Genomic DNA, 19039 nt, shown 5'->3' on the forward strand with positions numbered 1-19039 from the left:
TTATGGATGATAACAGGCCAGAACAGAGCTATACCCAACTACCAGTGCCAAAAGAGGAATCGACTGGCTGCTTTCATTGGCTACAGTACATCCACGTTCTCAATGCTCATGGCTCACATTCTGGGTGTTATCAGGTATCCACAAGTAAGTGGAGCTTAAATGTTTTTGAAAAATAAGATACATTCATTATATTTGACTCCAGATACATTTATGACTGTCAACTTCAGGGCTAGCCAGATGTTGGATGGTGCCCTGCATCATGCCTTATGGTGGTGTGCACCAGCAACACAGTCATACATGACTACATACTGTAAGTGTAGGTTATATGTAGTGCCATGCTTTGCACAAATCACAGTGCCATATAGTACTTCCATATTATCTAAACAGCAATACTATGCAGTGCACCAGCAATACCATATAATGGAAATGTTAATGCTACCAGAAATACCATCATAGAGTGACCAAAGTGCAGCTGCATACAAAAAGTAAATTTGACAATATCTCTGTATAAATATTAAAGGCATATCCACATGTCAATCAGCTGCTTCTAAGGCCACCAGGATATTGTCATGCATTAAACGAGGCATGGACTCGCAGGGCGGGGATGTAATATTACCACTTTACAGAATGTTGGTACGGCCTCATCTGGAATTTGCAGTTCAGTTCTGGGCATAAGTTCATAGAAAGGATGTCCTGGAGCTGGATAGCTGCATGTAAATATATTCTCACTTCCTCTAAGCAGGTAATTATTGGGAATAAATACTTTGCTCCCAACAATTGCCTGCTTGCTCGACCTGTGCTTTTAGAGACGCTCTAGCTCTGGTACCCAAATTATCTCTGGTGCCCTCAGAAGCAGAATACGTAGCTTCTACGAGTCTGAACTCAGAAGGGGCCCACCCAGGAGGAGCACTGAAAGGTGTTATGGTCAGTGTCCCCTCAACAGTATTATACAATGACATTATATACAGTGATATGACATACACTGACGAGCAAAAGGGTAACAATGTTCAGAACTTTTGACTTTCCGGTTCCATATCTCACCATCCATTACAACTTCAAATCTGAGACTACCATCATTTTATAAACCATCATCTTGTCATTTTTGGAATCTGATGGAGAGCCTGGCCAGAAGGATTCAGGCAGTGTTGAAAGCCAAAGGTGGATTTGCAAAATACTAGCAAAATAATAAAAATTTAAATTTAGAATATTAAGAGCAAAGCAGTAACAATGCAGTTACATGAGAAGAATCTGCAGAACTAATCATATGCTAAATAGTTGCAAGTCCAATTTAAGTATGAGATAGCCAAGATGATTGTCTATAAAATGATGGTAGTCTCACGTTCAAAGCTGTAGTGCAAGGTGAGATATGGAGGCTCAAAATCAAAAGTTCAAACCATTGTTACCCATCAGTGTATGTACAGTATATGCATTTAAGAAACGGATGGAGCGGCTTCCTGAGAGAGCAGTCTTCATTAGCCACAAGGTTGCATAGAAGGAGATGGTTGTGAACAAGTTGCTAGGGAGAAGGGGACCCTGTGCAAATAGTTGCTGTGGGACCTAGTCATTTCTAGTTAAGCCACTTGTGATGACCCCATATCTCTGGAGCTGATTATTTAGATCTTGCAACATGACACATAAATCCTTGGGATAAATTTAGTCCTGTGTTCAGAGTGTCCGAGAGTATCAAAATATGTAAAAATGAGATTCCTTAGTGGTGGTTACCTTTTGATGGCTAAATGAAAAGGTGATGACAAAATTACAAGACTACTATTGCATGTTATTACACAGTATTTAAAGATTCACATACATAGGATTAGTGCGGTGGATGAGATGTGATGTCCGGCAGATTAATAGAAGTGGAGGAGTAAAGACGGTTGTAGCATCAAATTGTCCAAGCATTTACAGATAAGTGTAGACATTTTATTGTTCATCTATATCCATTCAATGAATTTCAAGAACCCAGGTGGTCTAATAGGTGAATTCCTAAGAGATCTAGAAGGTCTTGGATCTAGGAGACACATTCATTCCTGATCTGAGTGTGTCAAAGGTTGCCATCAGCTTGTACTCCCAGGCAGGTGACCATTAAAAGGTCACCATCAGCTTGTGTTTATAAGCCAATGAGGTCCTTTGACACACTAAGATCAGGAATGAATAAATCCTCAATCTACTTATACCCTTTGCACTACACAAAATCCTTCTTTGATGGCCAAGGAACCCCAGTTCATCCATTTGACAAGTTTAGTAAAGCAATTGTTAAATGTGTTTTACCTAACCTGCAGATCCTAAAATTGTAGTCGCCCAGTTACAATCTAGGCTATGGACACCTTCAGGGCAATTTTTTTCATTTTTGAAAATTTTGGGATAAAAAGCACTTCAATCGTTTTTTAAATTGTTTAAATCTTTTTTTAAATTGTCATCAGTTTTTGTGATGCATATTTTTTTATTTGCAGACTGTCAGCTCATGTAAAGCCTTCTCTTTGATCGCCTGACCTCATAAACCCTCATTATAGATAAACTCTTATCAAACTGATAAGTAGTGTTGAGTGTGAATATTCTAATGGCAAATTTTTATCGGTACTTCGAGAATTCTTGAAAATCTACAATATAGGCGCACTCGGTCTCCCACCAGCCGCAGACCTGCTGTTTAGCTTCGGGAGCGAGGAACTGTGTTCAACCTCGTTCCCAGGGCGGCTTTTGCTAGCTGGGAGGCTCCCTACTCCTAGGTCTGCCTTGAGCGCCGAGCTGATCACTCGGTGCTCGATTTGTCTGTCTGTCGGTCATGTGACGCTGGCCATGTCACATGACCCTCACTCTCCACTATAAATACAGGGAGCCTGCTGGCCACAGGTTGCCTGTTAATTTTAGGTATCTGGTGATTGTTTTGTTCCTGCATACTTACCTGATCCTGTGTTCCCTGACGATACTTTGCCTGCTCCTCCTGTACTGCGCATCTCTCCTGGTATCCTGACCCCTGGCTTCCACCTGACGATTCTTTGCGGACTCCTGTTGTACTTCATTTCTCTCCTTTTTTTTACCCAAAATTAGTAAAATGTATTAATAAAATGGGTGTCCATAACCTTTAAAATAGATGTTTTTTAGTTTTTTTTTCAAACCTTGTATTAGAAAGGGAAAGAGTGACAGTCCTGTTCACGTTGCATTGCAGCTTACACAAGATAGAAACAGAGAGGAACAGAGATGTAAGCTGACCTTCCCACAGGCTGAGAAAAGCAATCATTGTTATCCAAACCCTCAGATGCCGCACTCATCGTTGATCATGGCATCTGACATTATAATTGAGTCCTTTCATGGGTTAATCAGGGTTAAAAAAAATAATAATAATCTCACCTTATCTATTTGCCAGCGGAGAGGCTGTCACGGCCATCCTGATTGAAGAAACCGCACAAAATCTTACACGGTAATGTGATGACGTGATAACTGACCACTGATGACATCACTGCACCCAAACAGCTCACTGACATGGTGACGTCACGTGTCATTTCTTGCAAGATTTAGCGTGGTTTCTTCAATCAAGATGGCCGAAAGGAGCAAATGGATGAGGTAAGTTTTTTTTTTGTTTTGTTTTGTTTTTTTACTGACATTTCAGGAAAAATAGATTCGTTACCACGAAGCAAAAGGAAAGTCAGCTTTGTGGCGAATTAAATTTCTCCTGAAATTCGGATTGAATTAAATTTGTTTGACTTCGAGTCATTCAACACTAATCATCACTGAGGTGTTCATTTGAAAAATCTAAGCAATAGAATTGAAATTGTATAATTAAATAAAAATATTTATACATTTGCAATATTTTTTAAATAACATTTTCACATTGTAGATCAGCCATGTTTCGACCAGCTCTCATCTAAGTGACAAGACTCGGTTCCCATCCTTTCTTCGTACTGCTCCAAGTGATGCTTTCCAATCCGTAGGGCTGGCTCAGCTGCTATTACATTTCCAATGGACCTGGGTGGGGATGATCGCTGATTCAAATGATTATGGATACCAGGGCATACAGGGAGTGAGACAAGAATTCATCAAATCTGGAGCTTGTGTGGAATTTTTGGAGTATATCCAGAGCAGTCGTCCATATCATAACATTCCACGTATCATCCAGACCATCAAAAAGTCCAGAGCCAAGACGATAATTATATTTGCATCTGAAGCGGACGTCATTCTACTGTTTGAGGAATGTCTACGCCATAATATAACTGGGAAGCTATGGGTGGCCAGTGACGGCTGGTCAACATCCAGCTTGCTAGTTTTTGAAAAATATTCCAAACTTCTTACAGGAACCTTGGGTTTCGATTTTGCTGTTGAACACATCCTGGGGTTCCAGGACTATATTGAGAATTTTAATTTCTCCAAAGTGTTAGAAGAGCACTGGGATAGGATGTTTTGGGAGGATAATATTGGTTGTACATTTCTGGATGTCAAAAATATGACCTTTAACTATGAAAGACCAAACAGGAATTGCACAGTGGACGACAGATTGGAGAACTTTCAGATAATCCTGAATGATATATCCAACTTCGGAATGCCATATAACCTCTACAATGCTATCCATGTAATTGCTAAAGCTATGCATGACCTGCGTTTATGTAGAGTGGGAGAAGGTCCTTTTCTAAATGGAAGCTGCTCAGATAGTTTGAACATTAAGCCATGGCAAGTAAGAAATCTGCACTTGAGATAAGAAACTACAGAAATGCCTATAACTAATATACCAGCCTATTTGTATTCCTAACCTATCCACAGAATGGGTAATAGATTCTAGATCACTTGGCACCTTCGCCTAGTCCACTGTTCCTCCTCAGTGAGTCACATTGAGGAGGAAATGTATCAGTGGTCATGCACTGTCTTTTATACAACTATAGTGAGCAGTGATCTAACATTATTATTACCGAGTCTTTTAGCTACATCAGTTCTAAGGCGACATTTTCATGTAACATATGCTGATTTCAGTGCATGTTTCTCTATGTAAGGGAATATGGTCTATGTGGTGGTAACGGTGTGTCAGAGAGTGGCACCATGACAGCACTGTAACAAATTATGAATTTTCTGCCACCATTTTATGTTGATTTCTAACTGTAAAACCATGGCAAGACCTACATACTCTCAGTCACACCAATACCTGATCGTATAAAAGTATGCATGACCTGAGTCAGCTTCAGAATTTTGAATGAGTTTAAAATTATTTTTAAATTCCAAAAATATTCTAAAAATTGCATCAAAATCCCCACATGTGACTGCAACATATAGTATGGTGTACATTTATAGTTTATGGACATAAATGGGTTCTTCAGGACTTTAATAATGATAGCCCATTCTTAAAATAGCTCTATATCCAATTGGCGGGGGTCTGACACCCAGGACCTCTGTCCCACTCTGTTCTGCAGGAGCTCTGATGTCCAAAATAGATGGAAAAAGTATACATCAAGTAAATGGGAGCAGTGCTGTAGTAACCAGCTCCATCCACTACAGAGTGGTCAGAGATATGTAGTTCCAGTGCCAGAGGTACTACGGAACAGCAAATCAGTGGGATTGCCAGGAGTCAATCTGATATTGAAGACATATGCTAAGTATTGTGACACAGTGAAGGGTATTCTCTGGGAAAACAGGTATTTTCCTCCCAGTGTGTGCTGCTGGACTGATTGGCGGCCAGGTGGGGTCAAACACTGGACTGGATCTCAGGTCTGGGGATTTTGCAACACCTAGCTGCCTTTAAAAGACAGCTGGGATCAGCAGGGGATCTCTGTGTTGGGATCTGAGGCTTGTGCCGAGTTGGAGGGCTGAGACAAGGGTGTAGGGGTGTAGCTTCCTAAAGCCTGCTTATGGACTTGACAAGGCAGAACTGCCAGCAGGGTGTGAACTAACACCCAGGAGATAAGGTGACTTTCCTACTTCATGAACTTTTCGTGTGTGTGAACAAACACCAAGACCGCAAAGTGACTTGTGTTTTGTGCTATACCTTATGTGTGAATAAACACTGAAGTTTTGCTTTATAAACCGGTTTTTGCCTCTGTACTGTGTCCGCTTACCATGCCTACCAGAGAGAATACCCAGAATTGGTGACGGATGCGGGCAATCACAATGAGGCTGGCATAAAGCTTAAAATATATTTGTAGCATTTTTTTCGGGCTCTGTTGTATGTCCTGGATTAAGCCTGCTAAGTTGCAACCAGCATCACGGGACAAGATGGAGGAGATGATGAAGCAGCTGGTGCCGGTCAACCTAAGGCAACAACAAACCAAGGAGCAGCAGCAGGAGACTAACAGACAACTGCTAGAAGCTAATCAGTGACAGCAAGAAACGAACCAGCGGCTGCTGCAACACGTGATTGCCTTAGAGAAGACAGGAGTATCTCATGGAGTCCACGATGCCTGGAAAGCGGTCCGCATGGCGATCCCCAATGTGGCACCGACAGATTATGTCGAAACCTACCTGGCGGTGTTCAAGAAGGTGGTGAGTCTACCCTGAGACCAGTGGGCTGAGGTCATCGCTCCGTTCCTGGCACCAGGATCCCAACAGGTTTACTTTGATTTACCGGATGAGCAAGCGGCAGACTACTATAAGGTCAAGGGTGAGATCCTGGCGAGACTGGGGGTGAATGTGTTGGTCCGGGCCCAGCGGGTGCATAAGTGGGAGTTTAGCCCGGCTGAGGCAGCAAGACCCCAGTATTATAATTTGCTGTATCTCTTGCTAAAATGGCTACCGCCTGACGTACTGAGTCCCACTGCTATGCTGGTCCGTATTGTAGCTGAAAAATTCTGGAGGGCATTGCCACTACCCCTCCAGCGCTGGGTTGGCCAGATGTCTCCTACTAGTGCCCTGGAGATGGTGAACCTGGTCGAACGGTATGGGCCTACTGAGGAACTCCATGGGGGAACTTTGGGAAAGGATCTAACAAAATCTAGAAAATCCCCACCCCAGACCGACCCAGTGGCCTGAGCTGATAAAGACTGCACGGGATGTGCCCTTTGGGGATCGGAACCTGATAATCTGCTGGTGGTGTCATGAGCCCATATATAATACAAATCACAGCCCCGAAGATTGTGTAAATTGATTTCGATGTTTATTCAGAAAAACTTGAAATGCTGCTTTCCTTGTGCAAACGTTTTCGGACGACAATTCAGCCTTCGTTAGGCACTGTGCCGCTGGAGGGTAGAAGATTCAGAAGAAATACACCAGATGTTGGGGAAGGGGGCATAAAGGCCGCCTGTAGTAAATGGTGGACACCCTATCCACAGCTAAACAGAAGCAGGTGGCTACAAAGTTTGTCTAAAGAGGTGTCATGAGCCCAGCCATGTACGGGCCGACTGTCCCCACCTGATCGAGCCAATGGACGTAAACTTTGGGTATCGACAGTCATGGTATGCCAGAAAGGTCGGTCCGTCAGACACTCCAGAAACTCTCAATAATAAACCTTTGTGTCAGGTGGAGGTGGGAGTCACTCTCGTGGTGGCTCTGCTGAACTCAGGGTGACCTTTGTGATAGCTTCCCTGGTGCAACCAACTGAGTTTACACCACGGGAGACAACCCCACAGAATAGGATAGGTAGCTCAGCGTACATGGAGATTTAATAGAGTACCCCACTGCTCTGGTGTCCCTAAGCATGTGTGCCAGCAGGTGGATCCATGAGGTGGCCGTAACCATGAGCATGCACTATGACTTGATATTAGGAAGAGACTTTCCGTTGTTCCCAGCCTTGTGGCCGGCCGTTTTACATACTGATCCCTGAGAGATAGGAAAAGCTCCAGTATTGAGGCTTGGCCCAGTTAAGTTGTTAGAACACAGGAAACCCAAGGCGGAGGGGCCCACGGTAGGTCCGGTGGATGAGTGGGATGTTAGCTCAATGGCCCGTGTTGGCATCGCTGCCCCTATCCGCAGGCATGGGCGCCGGGCTCCCTCTTTTCCCTCCTGCCGCACAGCTGACAAACACGGGCAGCAACTAACTTAACTCTGCTACATGTGATCCATACAAATGTTTCCTTGCTGCTAGAGACTTGCACTGGTGCTGAAGCTTGCGTGGGTGTGTCTCTCTTTACTATGTGGCAACACATACACGTCCTCTGTCTCAGCAGCCAATGGCCGGATTGCAGGAGGTATTTAAAGGCACTTCCTACTACAGTGTCTAGCCTGTCTAGTTCCTGTGCAAAGGTGTTTATCTTGTCTGCCTCCCTGTGTACTGAATCCTGCTATTGTACTCCTGGACTTTGCTTTATGCCTCCTGCCTCTGACCTCGGACTTCGTTTATGGACTTTGCCTTTTTGCCGCCTGCCCCTAACCTTGGATCCTGTTTGCTGACTTTGCTTGATTGCTGCCTGTCCTGACCCGTACCTCCAGGCCTCATAAGTCCCCTTGGTGCTTGCACCGAGCACTCTGACCCCCTGGTCAGCTACCACTGACTTGGGGAATACTCTGGAGTGGCACCTTGCAGCTACCCTATGGCCCAAGCCTATCCCCACCATCAGGGGCTCTTGTGAATACCAGGTAGCTGCTTAGTTACGCCCCTCTGGAGTGCAGTGGGTCCACACCCGCTCACATAACACGGGAGACAACCCCACAGAATAGGATAGGTAGCGAGCATAGGAAGATAGCTCAGCAAGCCCAGAGTCGGACCTATAATCGAACATCTGGGGTCCGTAACTTTAGCCGGGGATATCCAGTTTTGGTTTGTGGGCCGACTGTGGACAGTAAGTTCTGCGCTAGGTGGAAGCGTCCCTACGAGGTACTAGAGAAAATTGGAGATGTAAACTACAAGGTACACCAGCCAGGGCGGAGAAAGACGGAGCAGATTTACCATGTGAATTTACTCAAACCTTGGAAAGATAGGGAAACCTGTACTGAAGACAGACTGCGGCCGGTTTTTGTAGGAGTTTGTTTGTTGGAACGCGGACAATTCGGCATTACATTGTCACTGAGTCTCAGGCGAAAGTCCGGCTAAAACCATACCGGGTACCCGAGGCTTGGTGACAAGCCACAGTAGAACACAGGGAAGCTCGGTTGCAGGGAAAAGCAGATGCCCTGTCCCGGGTGCACTGTTTGGCATGTGTTCACCCGCTCAGGGTTGAACAAAGGGGGGTATGTGACACAGTGAAGGGTATTGTCTGGGAAAACAGGTATCTTCCTTCCAGTGTGTGCTGCTGGATTGATTGGCAGCCAGATGGGGTCAAACACGGGACTGGATCCCAGGTGCTGGTCCGGGGTTTTGACAACACCTAGCTGCCTTTAAAAGCCAGCAGGGTTCAGAAGAGGGGATCTCTGTGTTGGGATCTGAGGCTTGTGCCGAGTTGGAGGGCTGAGACCTGGGTGTAGGGGAAACAGGCCTCGTAAAGCCTGCTTATGGACTTGACGAGGCAGAAAAGCCAGCAGGGTGTGAACTAACACCCAGGAGATAAGGTGACTTTCTTGCTTTATGAACTTTTCGTGTGTGTGTGAACAAACACCAAAACTGCAAAGTGACTTGCGTTTTGTGCTATACCTTATGTGTGAATAAACACAGAAGTTTTGCTTTACAAACTGGTTTTTGCCTCTGTACTGCGTCCGCTTACCCTGCCTATCAGAGCGAATCCCCAAAGTATCAATATAAAAATTACGTTGGACCCTTTTCATAGTCTATCAAATTATCTTTCTAGGTTCTCCATTACATGAAGAAGGCCCGAATAAAGTTAAGTAGTGGAAAGGATTTGTTTTTTGATGAGAATGGAGACCCCCCTCCATCATATGATATTGTCAACTGGCAAATGGACCTGGGAGGTTCCATCAAACAGGTTAAAGTGGGAAGATTTACCAGCACAGCCTCTTACAGAGGAGCCCTTCATATTAACACCAGTTCTGTCCAGTGGACATTCAGTAATGGAAAGGTAAGAAAATGAATAAACAGTGTTGACAATAGATGTGTTTTTTTTTTTCCACGTTCCGAGAGCCATAACTGTGTTGACAATAGATGTGTTTTTTTGTTGACGTTCCGAGAGCCATAACTTTATTTCATTTTCTGCAGGGCTAGTTGTATTTTGCAATGGCCCTATTTAATTTACTATGTCTCTAATTGCAAAACGGGAAAAAAAATCTTTGGGGGTGAAGTTTAAAAAAAATCCACATTTTTGCCAAGTTTTTTGGGGTTTTGATACTACAATGCTTACTTTGCTGTAAAAATGACACTACATCCTTATTGTGTGGGTCAATATGATTATGGCGATACCAAATATGTATAGTTTTTATTTTGTTTTACTGCTTTTAAAAAAATCAATACCTTTAAAAAAATAAAAATGTTCTTTGCATCACCATCTTCAGTCATAATTTTTTTTATATTTCCGTCTGCAGAGCTGTAAGAGGTCCTATTTTTTTATCACTATTATTCAATTTTTTGGAGGATAAAGTGACCAAAAATGGCGAATCATGTGTGCTAGGAAAAATATTTTTATATATTAATAGTTAAGACGTTTTTGGACGCAATACGCAATACCTTTGGTGTTTATTTTTGTTTTGTTTATTTTAATATGTCAAATTGGAAAAGGGGGGTGATTACAATTTTTTATATTTGATCTGTGTGCGGACGTTCCCGCGACAGATGGCAGGAGATCGGTGAGACTGACAACACGTGGTTTGATCTGACAGGTTTTCTGTTTGGATCAAATGACATCTGTGTTGTTTTTGGTGCTTGCCACACCTTCTTTTCCTTCCCAGGTGTGGCTATTATGGTCATTTAACCTTCTCTATTTATTGTTGTTTCTCCCACTATGCTATGCGGTTTATAGGTTCAGTTTGAGTTGTGGATAGCTGGTGTGTGTGCAATAGAGCAGGATATGGGGTAACGCTGACGCCACTTATGCAGTGGGCCAGGATGCGGGTGGATAATAGTCTGTATTTGTTTGTGACACCAATTGCAGCGTGCACAGGGTACTACCCTAGGGCCCTTCCAAGGTGTTATAATGCACGACCCAGATTAGGAATGCCAGAGTGGTGTAATGGCTTATAATGTCTCTAATGGGTGGTGATAATGGTGTCAACGGTGTCTCCTACCTGGGTATGGCTGGACTACTTTGCAAAAAATTTGAGTGTAGTGATAGTAGGAGTAATAGAGGAATTTTGCATCAGAAATTATGTCCAGACCTTTAGATGAAGTTCAGGCTTTTCTTTACTGAAGATAACTTGTATCCGAGCAGTATACAGCTTTGGTCTTTGGTCCCAGCAGGTTTTAGCAATCATTGGCAGGAATAAATGCTTCTGTTCTTTAAATGTGAGCTTGCAGGATAATTTGTCTGCTTTGTTGCTCTGTACTTGTGGCAGGAACTCATCTTTTGCGCTTTTCTATAGCTTCTGCTTTGTGGGGACAGACTAGCGGAGGAGGAATGGCTTCTCCTAGGTCCCTGGACTTTACTCACAGGTAGTTTCTCAGGGGATGCTTTCTTCCTGAAACTCTGGAGATTGTCTGCTTTCTTCATCCAGCCGAGGCTTAAGGTTCTCAGACTGGGAATTTGATCAATGTCTCATCTGAGACAAGATCCTTGCTTTCTTCCCTATGCAGGGGATCTACTGAAGGCTATCACACAGCCTTCCCCTGGCGGGGAAGAGGCTACACTGACTCTAACTTGCTTCCCCACCCATGCTGCAGGATGTGGGAACAGTCCACACCTCCACAGAGGAGGAGCCAAGCTGGAATAATCCATTCCAGCCTAGATATGATAAACTGTAACTAGGACCTGGCCAATGCATTGCTGTCACCTGCTGGTGTACCTGTAAAAAACCAAGGAACAATTGTATTTAATAGGGTTTTAGATGCACATTTGTTAAGACATAATACAAATTACAAACCGGATTCCCAAAAAGTTGGGACACTATACAAATCGTGAATAAAAACTGAATGCAATGATGTGAAGGTGCCAACTTCTAATATTTTATTCAGAATAGAACATAAATCACGGAACAAAAGTTGAAACTGAGAAAATGTTAAATTTTAAGGGAAAAATATGTTGAATCAGAATTTCATGGTGTCAACAAATCCCCAAAAAGTTAGGACAAGGCTATTTTCACTACTGTGTGGCATCTCCCCTTCTTCTTACAACACTCAACAGACGTCTGGGGACCGAGGAGACCAGTTTCTCAAGTTTAGAAATAGGAATGCTCTCCCATTCTTGTCTAATACAGGCCTCTAACTGTTCAATCGTCTTGGGCCTTCTTTGTTGCACCTTCCTCTTTATGATGCGCCAAATGTTCTCTATAGGTGAAAGATCTGGACTGCAGACTGGCCATTTCAGTACCCGGATCCTTCTCCTACGCAGCCATGATGTTGTGATTGATGCAGAATGTGGTCTGGCATTATCTTGTTGAAAAATGCAGGGTCTTCTCTGAAAGAGATGACGTCTGGATGGGAGCATATGTTGTTCTAGAACCTGAATATATTTTTCTGCATTGATGGTGCCTTTCCAGACATGCAAGCTGCCCATGCCACACGCACTCATGCAACCCCATACCATCAGAGATGCAGGCTTCTGAACTGAGCGTTGATAACAACTTGGGTTGTCCTTGTCCTCTTTGGTCCGGATGACATGGCGTCCCAGATTTCCAAAAAGAACTTCGAATCATGACTCGTCTGACCACAGAACAGTCTTCCATTTTGCCACACTCCATTTTAAATGATCCCTGGCCCAGTGAAAATGCCTGAGCTTGTGGATCTTGCTTAGAAATGGCTTCTTCTTTGCACTGTAGAGTCTTCTTTCTGACTGAATTAAGAGCAGGATATCCATATATGTGTGAGGCTATGTTCACACTTGCGGTAGCATAGTCCGACAGGCTATTCAAGTGGGGGAGCAGCCTGCCAGATCCGTGCTTACGCTAGCCTACCGTGCTGCCAGAGGTCCGCTCTGGCCCCATTCACTATGTTAAACATGCCGAGAGGCGGCCGGACAAAAACAACAGCGGACTTCCGGCGGCACTGTGGGCTAGCGGGTGTAGAAAATGATAATGAGAGGGGCCCCCTAGCCTACCCCCTTCCCTGCCCACTTCATTCCCTCTTTTTTAGACCTAACGTGAGTGGGGAAAAGTCACAGATTGCCCAAATAACTTTTTTGTTGTAATCTGCCCCAGATATACGCCAAAAATGGAGGATATCAGATAATACATTTCCCCCATTGTCCCAGTGTTAGGTCATTAGAGGTGAACCTAAAGCTCTTAATTTACCCATGTATTTGAAGAACTTGCTTCCCTTTCTGTGCGTGGACAGCCGATCATCAGTCACCCAGGAAGTATTGCAATTAGTTTTGTTAACACCTTCTCCTGCATAGAAAATAGTCCTTCACAAATAGTCCCAGAGATGTGTATGGTATGTAATGTACCTTGATCTCCTTCTTCACTGTCTAGAAAGAGATATAGCTATAAAGTTAAGTTTTATGAATTTAGAAGTATGGATGAATAGATGAAAGGTTTCTGGTCCACTTCACCTACTACACTTTGAGATCAGTACACCAGCACTGAGAGGAGGAAGAGAGCAGGGAACTTAATGTACATGTTAAGTCAACCACTGAATGCAGGAGAATGTTGACCAGAATAACAAAGAGGAAAAGAAAATGTACAGAAGCCAAACAATATTTTGTTGCCTGTATATTGCAATACAATTCATTGCATAGGAACACTTTTCATGGTATAACCCCTTCAACTTACATTCTGACTTTGATGGTATTCACAGGTCCAGCTGGTCCTAATAGCCTCACATGCAATGAAGGCTTGGAGGCTCATGGCTGCCATGCCAACCATTTGACTCTGATAAGTACTAAAGCAAAATCAAAACAGTTAAAATTGCCGGGATTGGATATACTGTATCTCTGTTCCTCCTAGTTGAATGTCAGCTCTAGCTTTGTACTGTTATAGTATGGCTCCTGATGCCATGCTATTACAGCACGGATCATGTGAGAAATCTGGATCCATCATAAGAAATTAAACATTTTCTAATCAAATTCCCAAAATTGTGCAGATCTGAAAAACAGGAATATACCGTAATTAATATTAATATCATTAATATCATTTCTAGGTTCCAATATCTATATGCAGTGAAAGTTGTCAACCAGGTTCACAAAGAACTTCCATCCCAGGAGAACCAAATTGTTGCTTTGAATGTGTTCCTTGTTCACAAGGAGAATTTTCCAATAAAACAGGTAAGTTAGTTATAGAATTATACACTGCCTGTCCTAAAAAAAAGTTGCCACCTGGATTTAACTAAACAAATAGTAATGAGCCTCCTATTGGATAATTACTGCATGGGCAATTATATTTTAGCTGGCAATAAGTTATTTATCCCCGACTGGTGCGATGAGTTTCTTAAACAATCATTTCGATAGACACATCTCGTGGTCGTTGGAAATGATGTTAGTCTGTTTGAGAAGGGTCAAATCATTGGCATGCATCAAGCAGAGAATACATCTAAGGAGATTCCAGAAACTAATAAAATTGGGTTAAGAACTGTCCAACGCATTGTTAAAAACTGGAAGGATAGTGGGGACCCATCGTATTCGACGAAGAAATGTGGCAGGAAAAAAATCCTGAATGATAGTGATCGGCGATCACTTAAATGTTTGATGAAATCAAATCGAAGAAAAACAACAGTAGAACTCAGGGCTATGTTTAATAGTGAAAGTAAGAGCATTTTCACATGCACAATGCAAAGGGAATTCAAGGGATTGGGACTGAACAGCTGTGTAGCCATAAGAAAACCACTAATCAGTGAGGCAAACCAGAAAAAAAGGCTTCAATTTGCTAAAGACTGGACTCTGGAGCAATGGAAGAAGGTGATGTGGTCTGATGAGTCCAGATTTTCCCTGTTCCAGAGCGATGGGCGCATCAGGGTAAGAAGAGAGGCAGATGAAGTGATGCACCCATCATGCCTAGTGCCTACTGTACAAGCCTGTGGGGGCAGTGCTATGATCTGGGGTTGCTGCAGTTGGTCAGGTCTACGTTCAGCAACAGTATGTGCTCCAATAATGAGGTCAGCTGACTACCTGAACATCCTGAATGACCAGGTTATTCCATCAATGGATTTGTTCTTACCTGATGGCACGGGCATATTCTAAGATGACAATGCCAGGATTCATTGGGCTTGAATTGTGAAAGAGTGGTTCAGGGAGCATGAGAAATCATTTTCACACATAGATTGACCACCATAGAGTCCAGATGTGCTGGAGAAGGCTTTCAGACTCTACCATCATCAATGCAAGATCTTGGTAAAAAATGAATGCAACACTGGATGGAAATAAATCTTGTGACATTGCAGAAGCTTATCGAAACAATGCCACAGTGAATACGTGCCATAATCAAAGCTAAAGGCAGTCCAACTAAATATTACAGCGTGTGACAGTTTTTTTTGGGTGGCAACTTTTTTTTGGACAGGCAGTGTAATAGTATAATTATAATTGGTATCTGAATATATATATTTTTTGATTAACATCTCTTAGATGCAGTCAATTGTTCTAAATGTCCTTGGAATAAGTGGCCAAATGAAGAAAAGGACAGATGTCTACCAAAACCAATTGAATACCTCTCGTATGAAGAGACTTTGGGCGTCACATTGACATCTACCAGTGTTACTTCATCGTTTGTACCTATAGCTATCCTAGGGCTACTCATTTGCTATAAGACCACTCCCATAGTCCGTGCCAACAATTACACCATCAGTTGTCTTCTTCTCATCTGCTTGTCCCTTTGTTTTTTGTGTTCCCTGGCTTTCATCGGCTATCCTGGAAATGAGAAGTGCCTCCTACGTCAAGTGGCCTTTGCCCTGGTTTTTGCATTCAGTATTTCATGTATTTTGGCTAAGACTATCTTGGTAATGATTGCCTTTAGAGCTACAAAACCCAACAGTGATTTACGAAGGTGGGCCAGGCCTCATGTGTCCTATCTAGTCATATCTATGGGCACTGTCATTCAGTTCCTGATCTGTACAATATGGCTTATTATTTCTCCTCCCTTCCCTGAATTTAACTTTAAAGCCAAGACTGGAGTTCTAGTTTATGAATGTAATGAAGGTTCTTCCACGGCATTTTGGTTTACTTTAGGATATATGAGTTCCTTGGCCCTTATTAGTTGTCTTGTTGCTTTCTTGGCAAGAAAACTTCCTGATAGATTCAATGAGGCCAAGTATATCACTTTCAGCATGTTGGCGTTCCTCACTGTATGGGTGTCCTTCATTCCAGCTTCACTAAGTACTAGTGGTAAATACACTGTGGCCATGGAGGTCTTTGCTATCATGTCCTCTAGTTGGGCCATACTCTGTTGCTTTTTTTTCCCAAAATGCTATATTATTTTGTTTCATCCTCAAGTAAACTCCAAAAGAAACCTTCTTGGAAAACATATCATCATGTAAAAACTCAATTAAAAATGTTCTTACCAATAAACCCTATGTCTGCATTATTCAAAAAGTATTCTACACCATGTTAGAACAGGATCATATATGCAATTACAGTAAGCAGTTAAAGTAGTTCTTATATGAAGTCCTTAAGATACACTAGACAACCAGAACAAAAGCCATGCAAAAGCCATGCCACATCAAGTCAGCTTGAATGGGCGGCGGGTGGGGGGCAATTAGAGATGAGTGAACCACTCAAGACTTGTTTCAGGTTCGGTTTACCAAATTTTTGAAACATTTTCATAGTTTCTCCAATTGCTCGGAAAGTTGGTATATAACCCACTTCAGCCTCCTAGGAATCTTTTTTAAGAAAAACAGCTTTCTTTGTCTTTTTTTTTAATGATTTTTTTTCCCTCCACCATCCGCAAGTTCTGGAACGCAATGACAGCAATATTAAATGATGTCTGATTGACTCTGACATACATAAATATGAGTAAACAACGTTTAATGGCGTAAACATACTGCATGTTTGAAAACACACCGTGCTGGCATGTCTCATGCGTTTTTTTATATTCCAAAGCTGCAAAAAATTGTCCCTTATCGGGTCAGATGATGTTCAAGCATTTACAGTGTTATGGGATAAAACTTGGGGGGGGGGGGGGGGGGGAATGTGTAAAAAAATTATGCCTTGACGGGGTTGTATGACACACACAAGTTCAGAAGAAAAACTGCAAGCCTTAAAAATTTTCCGTTTTAATTGGGAGCAGCAGCAGTGCAGTGTGGGTGTGGAAAGGGTATAGTATGGATATAGTCCGCAATAGTAGCGGTAGCAGGAGCAGCATAGCATGTAACATACAATGCTGCCTATGGGTAGTAGTAGCAGTAGTTGTAGTGATAGTGGTGGCAGATGCTTTGCGTTAATGGTGGTGGCAGTAGGGGATTAGCACCAAGGAGCAGCAGCAGTTGAGGCAGCAGAGGCTGCAGCAGCAGCCATATGGTACATGTTACTAAGAAAATGTAGACTAGCACATCCATAATCACAGATGCATATCCATAAAGCTAACATGCAGGAAACAAACAAAAAAGGTATGGCAGCACAATGTTTCACATACAAACAATAAAACTGAGAAATAAGGATCATTCTAACTTAAAATGGTATTATACCTACTATAAATAAATTTAAAAAAAGAAGTTCTTTGCGCACATTTTTGATCAAATGTGTGTAGGGCCCATCTACCAGGCGTCAAGGTGGCTTCTGCAGATGGGTCCGTAACACTAACAGAACTGCCTCACCTGGGCTTGACTAAGCCTACAAGCCTACCCATCTGCAGAAGCCACCTTGACGCCTGGTAGATGGGCCCAACACACGTTTGATCAAAAATGTGCGCAAAGAGCTTCTACTTTTTTATTTATTTATAGTAGGTATAATACCATTTTAAGTTACAATGATCCTTATTGCTCAGTTTTATTTGCTTATATGTGAAATGTTGTGCTGCCATACCTGTTTTTACATGGTACATGTTGGCAGAAAGGCAGCAACATGAATTAGACAGCCGGCGCTTTAAAGGGGTTATCCAATTTCAAGAAACCCCCCGCACATGTGCTGGGCCCCTCACTGGTAATATACTTACTCCGCTCCCTGCTCCTGGCACCCCTCCTGGTTCCCGCACCACCACTACTGCTTCTCCCTGCACACGGATGAAAACATCTGGTGTCGGGGGAGAGCAGCCAATGGTAGGCGGGGACAGGGACAAGGCTCACTAGCGTCACCTGCAATGCTAGGAAGGCTCGTCCCTGCCTGCCATTGGCTGCTCCCCCCGACAATAGATGTTTTCATCCGTGTGCAGGGAGAATCAGCAGAGGCGATGCAGGGACCAGGAGCACCGCTGGGAGAGGGGTAAGTATATTACCGGTGAGGGTCCGGCACATGTGTGTGTGGGGGGGGGGGGGTTATTGAAATTGGATAACCTCTTTAAGGCAGAAAATGGTCGGCAGGCCACAGCAGTCTCATGATAGCATCGGTGGCATGATGGAGAAGTCATACAGAAGGTGATGGTAGGCAGGTCGCATTAGCGGCATGATACAGGCAGCAGCAGCCACTGTGCAGAACGTGATGGTTTCTGGTCGCAGCAGTGGCATGATGCAGGTTGCAGCAGAAGCTGTACAGAATGTGATGGTTGGCAGGTTGCAGCAGTGGCATTATGGCAGCAGGCAGACAGCAACAGTGGCAAGATGAGGCACTTCCAGCAAGGCTAAATCTATTCATCAGAATCAGTCGGTGGAGTGTAAAAATTCTTCTAAATTCAGGCTTGGTTCATTTTCCCAAAACTGATGTTTTGGACACTTTTTTGTACTTGGTTAAGGGGAGTGGTTTGTGCTCCCATATGCTAATTGCACCACTGAACTCATCCTGAGCTCACTCTCACTGGGCTTGCTGTACTTAGTGGCTTCTGAATAAGTGGAGTTTAAAGAACCGCAGTTTAAGACAAGGAGCAAGAAACTAAGGTTTGCCAGATTTTCCTTGTGTATTGTTGGCTTGATTCTAGCTAGTTCTCCAACTACAGCAGACAGGGTCTAATTCTAGCTCATATTTACTGTTTTTCTTCTTTACTGTTTATCCCCATTTAAACATGTGCTCCATGGACAATGCTACTAAGTGTGTGTCCTGTGCAATGTATGCATGCCTTGAAGAGCCATTCGAAGGGTGAATAC

At 43.2% G+C, this 19039-nt stretch overlaps 1 protein-coding gene across 1 annotated transcript; it reads left to right on the plus strand.

The window, feature by feature from the left end:
• Positions 1-6390: 6390 nt before the first annotated feature.
• LOC122925498 (vomeronasal type-2 receptor 26-like) lies at positions 6391-16345 on the plus strand. The gene is made up of 4 exons (XM_044276854.1): positions 6391-6456; positions 9630-9857; positions 14021-14144; positions 15438-16345. The coding sequence occupies exons 1-4, from the start codon at positions 6391-6393 to the stop codon at positions 16343-16345; spliced, it is 1326 nt and encodes a 441-aa protein (XP_044132789.1).
• Positions 16346-19039: the final 2694 nt, after the last annotated feature.

Source organism: Bufo gargarizans, chromosome 2 (genome assembly GCF_014858855.1).
Source record: "Bufo gargarizans isolate SCDJY-AF-19 chromosome 2, ASM1485885v1, whole genome shotgun sequence".
Taxonomy (NCBI): Eukaryota; Metazoa; Chordata; class Amphibia; order Anura; family Bufonidae; genus Bufo; species Bufo gargarizans.